The sequence below is a fragment of the Musca domestica genome, unplaced genomic scaffold, assembly GCF_030504385.1.
Source record: "Musca domestica strain aabys unplaced genomic scaffold, Musca_domestica.polishedcontigs.V.1.1 72, whole genome shotgun sequence".
In the NCBI taxonomy this organism is placed as follows: Eukaryota; Metazoa; Arthropoda; class Insecta; order Diptera; family Muscidae; genus Musca; species Musca domestica.
The window spans coordinates 1,962,081-1,979,596 of record NW_026712388.1 but is presented as its reverse complement, the minus strand read 5'-3'; the positions used below and the strand labels follow the sequence as shown (position 1 = coordinate 1,979,596).

Below are 17,516 nucleotides of genomic sequence, written 5' to 3'. Positions count from 1 at the left end.
GAGTGGCTAACGCTCGCCAAATCGATTCATATTTTGTTATTGACCCTATGAAACATGAAGTCGAGGGGTTTTACATGATTATCGCCTTGACGGCTTCAATCATGATTGCACAGGGTCGCGATACGATACGTCGGCCAGCGCCCCTTTGGAATTACCCAGAGTTCTCTTAGAGAGTGGTAGCCCTCCACAGGGTTCTAGATCTATATGGGCTTCAATTCCCTCTTGGTAAGGAGTTGAGAACTATCTTACACCTCTGCTGCTCTATGGGTCGCAGCACCCGGTTGAGAATGCAACACCACATCGAGCCGAAGCTCTACCCGCGATTTGGGTATAAACCACAACCACCGCGTTGCACCCAAAACAGGGGCCTCTCCATAGTCAGGCTAGATCAACAGATCTAGGGGCTCCTGACACCCGCGGCATCAGAATTGTCTCCGGTCAGACTTCGTAGTCGAAACTATTACCAGGTTTTGCTCCATACAACACGGGACTGGTCACCCAAAATGAGAGAAAAATTTAAGGCACGATGCAACACAAGTGCTACACTGATGGAGCAGTCTAATTACCACATTTACATGGACGTAGCTTTCTCACTGCGAGGAGCAAGGCCTATTCACCTCTTCCGCTTTGACACTGGCGAACGGCAACCGATTTGATTAGAAGTTACCCCCGACAAGATCTGAAGGATCTATGATGGTGACGCAGTGAGTTGAGATTCCCTGTGAGTTCCAACCACCTGCGGTACCAGAAAAAGACCTCTGACCCAATGAAACAGTACGAGTATTTTTTTATTTTTTCTTGTCACATTTTTCAGCCAAATATGTTTTAAAAATCTCTCTCTCTCTCTCTCTCTCAACAAATAAACAAAATTGCAAAGCCGGCCGATTTTATGTATTTTTTATAAATTCTAGCCCAACATCTCAGTGGGTAGATCACTTCTCGGATTCGTGATTTTAAAAGACAATTTCCCAAAAAAAAAAAAAAAAAAAAACAATATGTATCCTAAGTCTGGATTTTTTAACTTTTAAAAAAAATGTATATAAATTTTTCCTTAGCAGAACTTTCTATCCAAGAAGCCAATTTATCACAAATTAAATTGAAAACCCTTAAATTCTACAACTTCTAAGGTCTAAAATGTTAAAAAATTTATAAAAAAAAAACGATTCTGTCTGCATTTCAATATTTTCAGTATGGAAGCATAATTAAATAGAGGTTTAAACAACATTAACGCCAAACTTCAGTTTTCTTACAATCGACTCTCAATCTGTAGAAACTTCCATAAGCCTGTCCGATTTCAGGTCATATTTTTCACAATTCAGCCGACTTTATTGCAAGCTTTAGATGTCAAGGTCAAAATTGTTATTGTCGTTTTACAATTTTAACATTACAATTCATGTGTGATAGCGATTTATGCAAGCATAATTGGTTCAGAGCGGACTGGTGGATATTAAACATCAAAATGGCTCAACACACAATTGTTTTGGCATTTTTTTTATGGCTCATATAATTTCATAATTAAACATAAATCATATTCCTTATAAACAACAAAATTATTTCAAAATCCGACATTACTCACCTTTAAAATAAAGCCAATGGAGCATAGGATGAACATCATTACATCGGCAATGGCTTCCACCCAACTTTTCAAATTTTCATAGAAAGTCAAAGGAGTAGCCTTGCCGGCATTGGCTGATTGGGCGCCATGGGCCAAATGGCCATTTTCTGAAGCTCTGTTGTTGTTATTTTCTTCAACCATGACGAGAGATTTGGGAGCAATTTTTGTGATTTAGTTAAAAAATTAAACAATATTTAAACACTTTGTTTTAATTTTAAAAAAATTTTGCACGTTTTATTTTTTGTTGGGATTTTTTTTAAAATTTTTTTCCACTTTTATTATTTTTGTTTTGTTTTTTTTATTTAATTTTTCATAAGATTACAGCACGTTGTTTTTTTCTTCTTTGGAAATTTCGAAAATAAATTGTGTTAAGTTGTTGTTTCTGTTGGTTGCATTAGAATCGGAAAATGCAAATTAGACGTTGGGAAAACGATGTTATTTTTTTTTCTTGAAAAGGGAGATGGATTTATTTTTTGTTGGATTGCTTTTAGCCGCGTTTACACGTCCGCTCTCTTGAGCGCAGAAAACTTTTGTGATTGTTAAGTTGAAATGCAAAGCCTTCTCGACTTTAAGAAAACAGAAGGCAAAAGCAAAAAAACATAAAACGCAAAAGCAAAAACAAAAACAAAAGCAGCCTCACAAAAAAAATCACAACAAACTCCAAAACCAAACACTGGCTGACTGACTAGCTGACTGACTATCCGACTGCCTGAGTGGCTAAGCGGTCTAAACCTGGCTTTAATATTGACTTTGCACCTGTATGCGTGTTTGTCTACTTTGTTTTGTTTTTTTTTTTTTTTTTTCTTTTTTTTGGTTTGCTGCCGCTTAATATTGAATGTGATTTTGCTACCTGATCTTGTGTGTGTGTGGCTTAGTTGAAGCTCCAAGCCTTACATTCAGTGACGTCATTGTTAAAGCTTGTCTTTTGCAAAGCTTAAATAATTGTCTATGCTTTCAAATTGTGCGGTATATTTTTTTGTGCTTCAATAGAAAATAAAAGTAAATAAATAGAGAAAACCCCCAACAAAAAAAAAAAAAAAACAAAAAACACTTTTCACAGCCACAATGGCCAAAAACGAAGAAAACAAGAAAATGCTTTTTAGCCCACACTAGACCTTCAATTTCTTTGCCGACTGACCACTGGCGAAGCAAGTGACCGTTGGTTAGCTTTGCATTTTCCTTTTTGTTTTCTTTTCGGTTTTGTTTTGATTCGATGTCTGATATTGGCCTATTTTGATATTTTGTAATTTCTTTGTAATTGTGTTTTCGCCGTCAATTACATAGCTTGATCTATTTTGGCAAAGTAGGTTTTCTAAGAGCTCACAAAACCGGTTAATGTTTATGAATTACAAATTTTTGGATTTTTGTTAGGGGCATGTAGTGCGGCTAAGAAAAGAAATATTTATTAATTGTTGATATTTTTAGAGTATTTTGCTTGAAAATCTCATTTTTGTCAGTTTGGCCCCCAAAAGGTTTCGAAAGGCATTTCAGGCAATGTAGGAGATAGGAACTCTACCAAAAAGTGGGCCGATGTGAAAAAATTTTTAATCCAATGGTTCTTGAAATAATCTAAAACTTTCCATTAATTTTCAAAGCTCTATATTAAATGTTCCAAAATATATCTCAAAATATTTTAGCCCCTTTACATATGGCGAAAATTGTAAAAATGATTAAAAAGTTTGACCTAAGAACCTGAAATTATTTTGGAGGTATGATCGACAACCATCACTGGCCATTTGATAGTGAAATTTTATTTATTGTATGATTCTCAAGAAAGTAAATTTGAAAGAGACTAAAAATAGAAATGTGTTAAAATTACAGACTTAAAGACTTAAAACCCATCTATTGTCCTTCTAACATACGAATTTCGAATGTAATAATCTTGAAAAATGTCAAAGCTACATACATAGTTTACTTGGAAATTTATGGTGAAATTTTGTGTCGAATATTTCTTTCTTTGACACTTTCTACCTAAATTTAAATTCTATGTTACTTCATGCATCAACTCGAAAAAAGTCAAGTAAAAATTGCAAAAAAAACAACAAGTAAGCAAAAGTTATAGTCATGCGGGCAGACCTACAACACTACAATATATGGGAAAACCTCCTTAGGTCCAAACCCATTTTTTCGTTTTTTTTTTTTTTTAATAATGCCATACAGCCTTTGGTTTTTGGCCGGGGCATTTGCCATATATTTAACCCTCTCTATCGTAATGATTGGTATTCAAATCCATTTCCAAAATGCTAGACATTTTCCTTTTCCTTACTCTCTCTCCCTCTCTCCCTCTCTCCCTCTCTCCCTCTCTCTCTCTCTCTCTCTCTCTCTCTTCATGTAAAATTCTGTGTTGATTGGTTTTTAATTGTGACTCGTAGAGCGACTGCAAAATCAGGAAAATTTAAATGTTTTGGTCTATTTGAACCCTATAACTACCTCCAAACAATATTTAGGGAAAATCGGACGATATTTGCGACTTTAATTTACTACCATGTTTTACATAAAAGTTATGGTCTATTTTACACGCTAAATACTGTCCGCTGATCAAACAAAATATTAGATTTCTGTCCAGCCGTAAACTCTAGCCCCATGCTAACTACCGCGTCGATTTGTCTATAATTACGACCTATAGAGCAACTTTAAAACCAGAAAACTTTTCAGTTGTTGGTCCATTTCAACCCGTAAATATTATGCGATCCTCTCCAAATGCAAAAGACTTCTATTCTGACCATGACCCCAACTACAGTTTCAATTTCCTGAGAATCGGGTCAAAATTGCGGCCTATAGATAATTAACATGGACCGACGGACATACATAGCTAGATCGATTCAGTTCGGCGAGATAGGAAGATCCATATATAGTTTCCTATGTCGGGGACCAATATTTCGAAGTGTTACATAATTGTTGACCCCCATCACGTAGTGTTGTAGGGTATAACAAGTAAAAAAGCTGTAAGTTCGGCCGGGCCGAACTTTTAATACCCTCCACCATTTGGTACAAATTTGACAATTTCCAAAAAAAAAAAAAAATAAAATCGGTTAAAAATTCTGTTAAAATCTTAAAAATACCGAATGCCTATACGACGACGTGGACCTGCATAGGCAACTTTTGTCATAAGTTATTACAATATTTTAATGCGAAACTTGAAGAAAAATCTGTTTAAATGTAGCTAAAATCATCAAAACACCGAATATAGGGGGTACCGTTATATGGGGGCTATACGAAGACGTGGACCTGCACAGACAATTTTCTGGCATGGGCTGAAGTATCCATTATAAATCCCGGTAAATAATGTCGCTAAAATCATCAAAATACCGAATATCGGGGGGTACGGTATATGGGGGTTATACGAAGACGTGGACCTACATGGCCCATTCTCTGTTTTATGCAGCAGCATCTATTACGAACTTCAAATGCCAACTTTGAAACGATTCCGGTAAATAATGTCGCTAAAATCATCAAAATACCGTTATATGGGGGCTACATAAGGAGAAAAAGCAATAGGTGTGAATTGAGCGAGGACATTAGATATAAAAATGAGGATTCCCAAAGGACATTGTGTTTTGTTTTCTGGGATTTTTAGCAGACACTATAAGTTCAAAAAAATTAATTTTTTTTTCAATTAAATTCAATCAATATATAATTGTCTTTGTAAGTTTTTCAACTAAAAGAAAAGGACTAATTTTATACAGTTCGTTAAATCCAAAAAGTCCTGCATATAAAAATGTTAAAACCATTTGATTCTTTTTTTTTTGTCATATGAGTATGGAACTGATTTCAGGAGTAGGTAACAAACTAAACTAAAACAATTTATGCAGACAGGAACAAATTGAGCAAAAATAAGGAGGTCGATCCACCTTGTACCATTTAAACCCCATAAAGGGCCCATTTGAAATTCTCTTTCATTTTCATGTACAGATTAATACCAATTTTCGTTTATTAACTTTTGGAACGATTTTTCAAAAATATTTTTGGGTGCTATAGTACATAATATACATAAAACTAATGTCACATTCAGTTAGTACTTTTTAGCAGCGTTTAGTAGGAATTGAAAAAAAAATCGACTCATATGTTTTTACCCTCCAAACTTCATACTCCATACCTACTTTAAGTTCCGGGTGTACAAATGTTGAACTTCGTAGCCATATATAGCGAATTTAATCTTTTGTATTTCACACCCACGCACCAGGTGTCACTTTTTTTTTGACGCAAATCCAGTTTTGATTACCTCCCATTTTATAGAACCCTTCGATTATCCAAAGTTTATACTCATTCTTATGGTAAGAACTATATAAGGTTTACACCTATTTTTTTTAATGTATTGCACTCAAAACGATCGGAACCCCACTTTGGCCTTCTAAATTTGTTTTTTTTTTAATGTGTGACCTTCTTCTGTTGTTTTTCAATCAATAATCATTATTAATCCCCTTGAACTATTCTGGTTTTTCATTTGGCCGCTATATTACTATTATTGAAAAAAAAGATCTAAACTGGTCAGAATTTCGCCTCAACTGAATACAAAAAAAAAAAAAAATAATAATAGTTTTTTATTAAAACAAACAATCATTAACCCTGAACTATTAAAACAAGGAAACTGTATGTGTGTTTCTCTTTTATTGTATCTTTTCAATACCCATTGAAAAACACAAAATATACGATTATATTAGATCTTCTTAATGAGAAAAAATACAACAACAACAACAAATCCACTTAAACAGGTCAGGTTTGGAGTCAACATTTTTTTATGTTCTTTCAGATGAACAACAAACGAAAAAAAAACCGCAATAATTGTTGATGGCCCGGCATATTTTGGAATTTTTTTGTTGGTTATAATGACATTTTCAAACGTATCTGAAAATATTGAAACACCTAAACAGGTTTACTGCGATTGACGTATGACATATTGTGACAATTTCATTCTTTCCTCAATGCACAAATCAAAAATTTGTTTTGATATTTTTATTTGAATTCAATGGCTTTCTAATAAAAAAAATATAGCACAACAATTTTGGGGCAGTCGATGAACCGGGAAAATGGGTTTTTATACTCCAAGTAGTATAACATTTTTGTGGCATTGTTATGCCTTATATATGTCGTATGTAGAGACGTCCTATAGTATGTCTATAAAGACGTCTATATAGACTCCCTATAGATCGTATGTAGAGAGGCCCTACAGGTCGTCTATAGAGACGTTTCATAGATCGTATATAGAGACGGCCCATAAGTCGTAGAGTCGCAGTCTGTAGAGAGGCCCTATAGGTCGTCTGTAGGGAGGTCCTATAGGTAGTAAAGACGCCGTCTAGAGAGACGCCCTATAGGTCGTCTGTAGAGACGACTTTGTCAATGGAGACGCTCCTGAGGCTGTATACGCCCTTCAGCCCGTCTATAGAGACACCCTTCAGGAGGCCGTCTATAGAGACGCCCTTCAGGCTGCCTTTAGAGAAGCCCTTCAGGCGGTCTATGGAGCAGCCTCTGAGTCTGTCTATAGAGACGCCCTCTGAAGCTGTCTATAGAGATGCCCTTCAGGAGGCCGTCTATAGTGCCCTTCAGGAGGCCGTCTATAGAGGTGCCCTTCAGGAGGCCGTCTATAGAGGTGCCCTTCAGGAGGCCGTCTATAGAGACGCCCTTGAGGCCGTCTATAGAGACGCCCTTAAGGCCGTCTATAGAGACGACCTTGAGGCCGTCTATAGAGACGCCCCTGAGGCCGTCTATAGAGACGCCCTTGAGGCCGTCTATAGAGACGCCCTTGAGGCCGTCTATAGAGACGCCCTTAAGGCCGTCTATAGAGACGCCCTCTTAGGCTGTCTATAGAGACGCCCTCTGAGGCTGTCTATAGAGACGCCCTTGAGGCCGTCTCTAGAGACGCCCTCTTAGGCTGTCTATAGAGACGCCCTCTTAGGCTGTCTATAGAGACGCCCTTGAGGCCGTCTCTAGAGACGCCCTCTTAGGCCGTCTCTAGAGACGCCCTCTTAGGCCGTCTATAGAGACGCCCTTAAGGCCGTCTATAGAGACGCCCTTAAGGCCATCTATAGAGACGACCTTGAGGCCGTCTATAGAGACGACCTTGAGGCCGTCTATAGAGACGACCTTGAGGCCGTCTATAGAGACGACCTTGAGGCCGTCTATAGAGACGACCTTGAGGCCGTCTATAGAGACGCCCCTGAGGCCGTCTATAGAGACGCCCTTGAGGCCGTCGATAGAGACCCTTTGAGGCCATCTATAGAGACGCCCTTGAGGCCGTCTATAGAGACCCCCTTGAGGCCGTTTATAGAGACCCCCTTGAGGCCGTCTATAGAGACCCCCTTGAGGCCATCTATAGAGACGCCCTTGAGGCCATCTATAGAGACGCCCTTGAGGCCGTCTATAGAGACGCCCTTGGGACCGTCTATAGAGACGCCCTTGGGGCCGTCTATAGAGACGCCCTTGGGGCCGTCTATAGAGACGCCCTTGGGGCCGTCTATAGAAACGCCCTTGGGGCCGTCTATAGAGACGCCCTTGAGGTCGTCTCTAGAGACGCCTTTTATGTCGTGTATGGAGATGTCCTTCTGGTCGTCTATTGAGATGTCCTTAAGGTCGTCTCTTGAGAAGCCCGGCCTTCTGGTTTCGAATGGAGACGCCCTATAGGTCGGCTATAGAGACGTTCGTCTGTAGATAGATCTCCTGGCCATCTATGGACACGCCCTTCAGGCCGTCTATAGGTAGATCTCCTAACCGACTTTAGATAGATCTCCTGGCCGTCTATAGATAGATCTCCTGGCCGTCTTTAGAAACGCCCCTACTAGGTCTATATATACGCCCGTATGTCCTTCTAAGGAGACTTCAATCAGTTCCTCTATAGGAACCAATATTTGAGACCTGATTTCAAATTCTGAATTCTATCGAATATTGAAATGAAATTAGTTTCAGAAGACAAAGGCTTCAAAAGACAATTAATTAAACATTTAGCTACAACGTGATATATCACATGTATGGCTTAGCGCCAGATTTCTATGACGAAATAAGGTGCCAAACCAGAATTTGCAAAAACAAAAATCAAAAAAAAAAAAAAAGATGAGATAGAGGAAATCAGGAAATGAGGGTCGAATGGGTCCAAAGACTTTTTCTATAATTTCCGAAAAAAAAAACAAAATATTTTTCATCCGTATTCACAAGATTCTACAAATTATGAAATTAGTAAAAAAATATTAACACACGCAGCCACCAACAAACACACACACACACACACGCCGGTCGCACACACACACCGATACAAGTCCGAATGAAACATCATTAGAATATTAGCCAGTAGAATAGTTAAAAATAATCGTTTGTATCATTCTGACAGTCGTTGTATTTAATTTAATTTGTTTTGTTTTTTTCTGCTTTTCTTTTTCTCTTAATTCTCAATATTTTTTTAAGGTCATCAGACAACAACAATAACAACGAAAACATGCCATGCGAAAGGGAGGAATCTACTATCCATCCAGCAAGTTTGGTAATGATGATGATTAGGTGTTATGTGCTTTTTGCGTTTTTAGTTTTTTCTAAAGAATCCTCTGTTTTGATTTTCTTTTTCGCTTTGGTTTCGAACACACTTTGTTTAAATTATATATTTTTTTTTAATTTTTTTTCAGCCGGCTTTGTCACCTCTATTTTTCACTTTTCTGTCTATGACTATGCGATTTATGCGACTTTATTTTTTGGCGATAAACAGAAGCAAGTTCCAGATTAGTCATGAACAAACTGACATTTGTCGGTCATGCGCAGTGATTTGTTATGCGAGGACATCATATGTTGCTTCTGTGTGCGAAAACCCCCTACAATATTTATTGACATTTTAAGGGATGAATTATAAGGGTTGTTCAGCTGAATTGGGTAGCTGTACGAAAAGAATCAACACTGGTATTTATGGAATTGCAAAAGAGGAAATATGTTTCTCAGGCCGTTATTAAATCGGTTTTTGATGGATGAATTTTTAAAATACACGTTATTTACAAGACATTTTTGTAAATGTGAATGTTGAGTCTGGGACATATAGAACCGACTATGTACTTCAATCCCATTTAAGTAACTTTGACAAAATTGTATAGACACCCTTTTCTGACCATCTATATAGAATACCTCCTGGTCGTTTTCAGAGACGTCGATCCGAGACGTTTATAACGACGCAGACCTTGTTCATAGGGAAGTATTTTTGGGCTCCTATAGAATAACCCACCTGACCTATTTGCCACTAAAAAGCCCATATCGGCTATAAAAATTATTCCATAGATAGAGCGGTACCCTAAGATACCACTTCATTCATATGTACTTTCATTAAAGGAATCAGCAGGGCAAAATTTGTGGGTGCGAAAAGTTAAACAAAAAACAAGTTTCATAGTATCAGTCCATTTTGCCGGCAGGTGTATATCCCCAGTCTTGAGTTATCGTATCTGACCTATGTTTGATATAAATATTGCAAGTCCCATATTTGACTGCATCGTCTACTTCCTATACTTTATATGAGATATGTGCACATTTCTGACAAATGTGGAAATATGAGTGAGGTACCAGATACAGCGAACGGAAATATTCCACTTTTAAGGAAAATCCATCATTTGTATCGAATTTAATACGAAATCATAAATTCCGATTAATTACATATTCATATCAGATTTCTGATTAAGAGAAATATTTAGATATGCAAGTTATAAAGAATCGTCGACTTATTTCGCAAGTTATGACAGATATAAGTATTGGAAATTATGACCCTTAGTGGGTCAGGTACCAGAAGGGCTTCGCACAAAAGAACTTGTGTTAGCAAAAATGTATAAATGTGTGAAATTTGAAGATAGTTGGATGCTTATTTGAACTCATTGATAACAGAAGATCTGCTGTGAAAATGGGATATATCGATATAATCCTGCGATATATCCCATTTTCAAAGCAGATCTTGTGTTAGTAAAACTAATGGGATGCGTGAAATATGAAGAGAACCGTATGCTTATCTATTCCACCCTTTATGGGGGGGCTACCAGAAGATACGATCCGATCTCTACCATCTTATATCAGATCATGTGTTTATAAAAATATTAAGATTTGCCAAGTCTGAGTGAAATCGGATGTTAATTTCGTATTTTAGGAGCTTCATTGATATTCAAAATATTGACCCTTTGTTGACCGATCTTCATAGCAGACCTTGGGTTAATAATCATCGCATTTTATCGTTCAAAATTTTGACCCTTTGTGGCGGATATACTTAATAGAGCGAACCTGACCTAGAACTGATGCAAATATTAGGATTTGCGAAGGTGGAACAAAATCGGATTATCCTTTCTCTCTCTCTCTTTCTAAAGTAAAACATTTTCTTTGAAAATTTCAACTTTATGTGGGGGAGGTACCAAAAGGAGTGGACCGATATTGTCCATCTCCGATCACGAACTAAGTTTGACAATAATATTACCATATACCAAGTTTGGATCAAATGGGATACTCCCTTTGAGAGTTATCGGAGTCACAAACCAGCCAGACAGACGGACGGACATCGCTAGATCGACTCCCAATGTTCTAAAATGGATTTGGTCCCAAGAAACCTAAAACCGTTATTTCGATTAGGAACGTTTCGACCGTATCAAATGATATAAATCCTCTCTAGTCATATGGTTGAAAATAGACGTTGAGTACGATGGGATGGCAAGAATTCCACAGAGAGAATAATTCTGAATTACCACAACGAGAGGTAATTCCGAATGAGCTTTCTCTCTCTCTCTATCTCTCTCTCTCTCTCTGATTAAAGGATAAAGTAAATGATTGACTTAAATATTCATGAACGTCCATACGAAAAGGCAGAAGTTGAAATCTTGAAATTTTGGGAGAGGATACATTTTGGTCCGAAAATGTTAGTTAAGGTTGGGTTCTAGGAAATTCGTCCCAGAACGGTAGGGAAAGTACTAAATATGGTACCCTTTGTATTTGAGTAAGCAATAGAGCTAGAACTCTTAGATTTGGAATGAGGGTCACTCATGGAGTGTATAATAGATGTACCAAAGGGTTTTTCGCACTATAAGTGTACGAAAAGTACTTAAATGTATTTCCTAGAATTGGGAAATGGAGCTACTATTCTAAATGTGTACTTACGTGCAGAAAAAATATTAAGTGTTACTAAATTTTGTACAAATTTTGATGAACGGATAGAGCTGATATTTGGAAATAAGATTAGTATTGCATTGTATTATTGAGGTATGTGGGAAGTTTTCGAAAATGTACTTAATTGTACTAAATTTGGTACAATTTAAAATTTGGAAGAAGTAGTTGGAATCATAAAATTTATTTAGTTAGAGTTGTACAATTTAGAAATAAAATTTATAATATATCGTAGGATTGGAGTATGTAGGTTGTTTTAAACATTCGTACTTATATTCGCTACTAAATTTGGTACAATTTAAATTTTCGGTGAACCGGTGGAGTTAGGATTTTGAAACTTGAAAATAAGATTTCTATTGAACCGTATGATGTAGGAAGTTATGAAAATTTGTACTTAAGTGAACTAAATTTGATACAATTTTGATTTGGGTGAATCAATAGAGCTGATATCCTGAAATTGATAAACAATGTTAATGTTGGATTGGGATATAGAGCCAGTTTTGGAAATTTATACTTATACGTACTTAAATGTTATAAATCTAGTACAATTTCGATTTGGGTGAATCGATAGAGCTGGAATTCTTAAATTTGAAATTAAGATTTCTATAGGATTGTATGATAGACGTATGGAGGTAGTTTTTGAAACTTGAAGTGTAGATTGTGTGTATGTATGAACTTTTGGAAATTCAACATTTTGTATTTATTTTAACCGATAGGGCTCGAATTTAGAGTTAAGATTACCGTTGAAGTGTACTAAATTTGTTATTGGATAGAGCTGAAACCATGAAAATTTATATTAAGATAACTGTTGGTGTGTAGGATTGAAATATGGGAACGTTTTGCAAATGAGTACCAAAATTATACAAAAAGTACTAAATGTTACTAAATTTGGCATTGAGTAAATCCATAGAGCAGGAATCCCGAAATTTGATATTGAGGTCTCTGGTGGTTGTTTTGCAAATGTGTACTGGTATTGAACGAAAATTACTTATTTGTACAAAATGTTGTATTGGGTGAGAGAATAAGCCTGAAACCGTGTAATCTTATAATGCAATAACTGTTGGTGTGTAGTTGAGGTCATTGTTAGTATCTAGGTTTTACATATGGTGATTTTGAAATAGTTTTGAACAGAAAAATTGGATGTGGGTCCTTTTATAAGACTTCTATAGACAAAAAATCTTTAGAAATTATTGAGATATTCTTCATTTGACAAATAGTTCTTATAACACATAAAAAGTCCTTTAAAAGTCTTCCATCGGTAAAAGGATTTCCTAAAATATTCTATAGATAGAAGACATTTAAAAACCATTATCTAAACAGATATTTCAGAGACAGGAGACCATACATAGTTCTTCTATAGATAGTAGATCTTCTAATTTTCAGAAAACTTCATATATTTTATTCCTAAAATTATTCTCATCTCAATATATTTCCTAAACAGAAATCTTATTACCTAATAATGCGTTCATTAAGTATATATTTGCAACAGTAACTACCAAAAAAATATCTACCAACCTGCCACCAAGAGCCGATTCGAAATTTATATACCTTCCATTATTTCAAAAGTATAACGATTTAAAATCTGTCAATATAGACCTATATTTTTATTAGAAACTTGCGATGCTAATTTTCAAGAATAAATGTGTATACGACGGAGGGTATCCTTAAAGGAGGGCTCTATGAAAACCTCCGAAAATACACATAATACAATAGTACATCTACCTAAGGGGATCGTACCCAATAAAAAGTTTAAATACCAAATTTTCTGAAAATGACCCACACTCGCATGGCCTATGAAAATGAGTATTCAGAATTTTTTATTTAGAGACCTAATGGTTCGATTTCTGTGTGATTCACTATGATTTTTTTCTAGTTTTACCCTTCCGAAGTTACTTTTTTTCTCATGTTATTCTGTTTCCGAATAGGTTTTTTTAGTCCATTTTGATTCGGATGTAATTCAGAAAAATGTATTTTAAAAAATTGCCTAGTCATTGAAAACTTGATTTTATTACGAGAAGTAATATTGACCCTGAGAATTGAACAAAACAAATTGTAAATTCTCTTTGTTTATGGGTTACAGAACTAATCATTAACAAATTGTTTGCCATTCACAAAAATTCGAAAAAATTCCACAAATTTCTAAAGATGTGGCTCAATAAGTCACGGCCTATATCAAATTCACTTTGCAAACAAACTAACTAACCATGGTGTTTTTCATATTTCAAGATGCTGAACACTACAAATGTTATGCAAATCGTTAATAACGTCAGGCCCTCAAACTTCATTCACTGGCACATTTAATATTTCAATATTTTTCGATGGGCTATTAAATTTATTGTAGTCTACTGTACGGTTTATAGGTGGCAGTTATTGTGGCGGTCGGCGTCGCCGTGGTTGTCATCAAACGTATGCACATATCTAATCAATACTTAACATTGACCATGAATTTGCCTCAATTAAAGAAACACATTTTCAAAAAAAAAAAAAATTCAATATTTCAAGATGCTAATTTTTGTGTTTTAACCATTCTAATTCTGTGCGATAAACTATTTCTGTGTTGATTGAAGGTAAGATTCCTCCGGTGGTTAGTTCTTCTATGCGAAGCTCTTAAAAATTGGAACAACAACAGTGTGTCTTTGATAAGAAAAAAATCACAACAACAAATAAAAAAACCTGAAGATGGCTCGAGGTCCGGATTTAATTATTTTACATATGTTAATTTGTGTGAACTCAATTTGCATTTTGTATAAGTTCTTCAAAAATTATATTGTCTTGGAGCGCTATTATTGTTGATATTTTTTATGTTGTGGAATAATAGACTGAGTATGAATTTTTAATAAGCTTGCTAGTTTGCTAGATGGGAATCCAATAATTTTGTTTTGGGATTCTGCATGGAAAGTTTTGATTGGAGATGTCACATCAACATAAAAACCTTATTAATTTTAATGGCACTATCTGCGGAAACATGCGCGAGTTAGGTGTCATAAAATTCTAAATTCTAAGAAAAAAGAAGTTGTAAGTTATCTGATTTTGGCCAACGTTTGCTCGGCTATGTCTAATGATCCCTAATTTGAAAGGGTACATTTCCCTTTCGATGATCTGTAATATTTCAAGATTTTTTATGAGTTTGAATATTTTAATATTTACAGGCTTAGCCTATAGATATTTTTTCTCTTCCTTTAGACGGTGTGTAATTTTTCCAGACAACAGACATTAAAAAACCTTTTAACACCGCAACATGATAGAAGATCAAAAACGAGAAGACACGTGTCGTGAATTAATTTCTATCTCCGGTTTTGGTCTAAAGATACGAAATCGTTGAAAATACTAGAAAATGATCTACTACAAAAATATACATAAGATCATAAATAACAACTTTTTAGAACATCCATATTTTCTATATTTTCCTCAAAAACTATACACGTATCTTATATAAAATGAATGAAATATCCGAAATTATCCGTCATAATTTTTTATACCCACAGCCATATGGCTAGAGAGGGTATATATCATTTGATACGGTCAAAACGTGCCTAGTCAAAATAACGGTTTTAGACCCTAGGCCTCTTTGGACCAAATCCGTTTCAGGACATTTGAAGTCGATCTAGCAATGTCCGTCCGTCTGTCCGGCTGGTGCGCACGATGACTCTCGAAGGGAGTATACGATTTGGTCCAAACTTGGTACATCGTAATATTTTTGTCAATCTTAGATCGAGTTTGGAGATGGGCAATATCAAATTTCACACATTCCAATATTTTTATTAACCGAAGATCTGGTGTAAAGATGGAATATATCGGCCGATTCCTACTGATACCTCCCCCACAACGGGTCAAAATTTTTAATAACTATGAAGCTCATAAAACACTAAAGTAACATCCGATTAAATTCAGACTTGGCATATCTCAATATTTCCATCAACACAAAATCTGCTATAAAGACCGTAAAGATCAGACCATTCCTTCTGGTACCTCCCCCGCAAAGGATCAAAGTTTTGAATAACAAAAACTATCATAAAATTTGAAATAGGCATACGATTCTCTCCAAATTACACACATCACAATATTTTTATTAACCCAAGGTCTGGTGTGAAGACGGGATATATCGGTCCACTCCTTCTGGTACGTCCCCCACAAAGGGTCAACATTTTGAACACTTATGAAGCTCACAAAACACGAAATTAACATCCGATTCCATTCAAACTTGGCACATCTCAATATTTCCATCAACACAAAATCTGTTAAAAATATGGTCTGGTACCTCCCCCACATAGGGTTAGATTTTCAAAACAAAACCCTCAAAGAAAGCGAAATAAACATCGAACTCCATTAAGATTTCACGCATCCAAATTGTCTTGCTTATGCACGATCTGTTGTGAAGAAAATATATATCTGCGAAACCCTTCTGGTACCTAACCCTCAAAGGGTCACAATTTACAATTTGATATGAATATGAAATTTATCGAAATTTATGATTTCGCATAGAATTGTATATAAATGTTCGATTTCCTTCGAATTTTGAACATTTCAATATTTTTATCTGTATTAGATGAAGTATAAAAATGGAATATTTCGGTCCGCTATATCTGTTACCTCAGGCATATTTCCACATTTTCCAAAAATTTGCACATATAAACCTGAAACGTTGTAACATTTACATTAGTCTTAGGTCAGATACCAAATGGTCATTATTGGTCAATTGCTTCGGAACCTCCCCCAAAAAGGGTGTACAAATAGAATAGTCATAGTTCAGGGCTGGTGGTATACATCTGCCGGCAAAACCGAGAGACACTATTTTACTTGTTTAACTTTACTTTCATAATCTGCTGAATATTGAAAAAATTAAATTTTGTTGTACAGTGTTATTAACTAACTTTTGACAACATAACAGCATAGAAGACAAAAATGGGAAGACATCTGTCGCGTAGTTTTTTTCCATCTCGACATAATGAAATTATGTTATTCGCCATAATGAAATTATTATTTTTGTTCTCCGGTTCTGGTCTATAGAAACGAAACCGATAAAACTCAAGCAAATTACCCACAGAAATGTATTTTAAAATAAAACAAGTAAGCAAAGGCTTTAGTCGTGCGGGGCCGACCATGTGATACCCTACAACACTCCAATATGTTAGAAGCCCCCTTATGTCCGAATCCATATTGGAAAATTTCGATATTGGAAGATTGGATTAAATATAATCCAATGGTCATCCAAAATGCTAGAATTCTTCCCTGATTGGCTTCAATTGTGTGATCGGAAAAAAACATTTATGTTTTTGGTTAATTTGAACCCCTAAATATTTTGCAATTATATCGAAAAGCAAGAAGCCCCTCTGTATCTCCAAGATTCATCAAATCATTTAGATTCATCTATATGATTTGCTTGTCTACTATATTTGGCATAAAAAACCAGAAGTTCGCCTTCTGAGTATTTCGGATATCGCCTGTAAGTAATGCTGGTATTTTTTCACACAAAATTAGTGGTCCATTCTACCCGCTGTCCTAAACTCTAACTTCATGCGAGATTTCGTGTCCTTTGGTTTCTATTTGTGACCTTTATAACGGCTGCAAAATCAGGAATGTTTTTAGTTGTTGGTCCATTTCAACCCCTAATATATTGCGGACATCTTTGAAAACAATAGGCCTAGCCCTTCTGAGCCCAACCCTACCCTTGTAAAAATGTTCGTGAGGATCGGACGATATTTGCAATACTTATATAATATCCCCAACCTGTGTTGTAAGGTGAAAAAATATTACAAAATATTATAAGTCAAATTGAAAAAATCGCATGCGATAAAAAATATGAAAA

General features: G+C 35.8%; 1 protein-coding gene across 1 annotated transcript in view; it reads right to left on the bottom strand.

Annotated features, from left to right (window-relative positions):
• The window catches only part of LOC131806324 (estradiol 17-beta-dehydrogenase 11-like), an 86,952-nt gene extending 84,812 nt beyond the window's left edge, over window positions 1-2,140 (bottom strand). The window contains exon 1 of the mRNA XM_059130298.1: window positions 1,577-2,140. Within this exon, the coding sequence (XP_058986281.1) occupies window positions 1,577-1,756 (180 nt within the window). The 5' untranslated portion in view covers window positions 1,757-2,140. The remainder of the gene's footprint in view (window positions 1-1,576) is intronic.
• Between the last annotated feature and the right edge of the window lie 15,376 nt (window positions 2,141-17,516).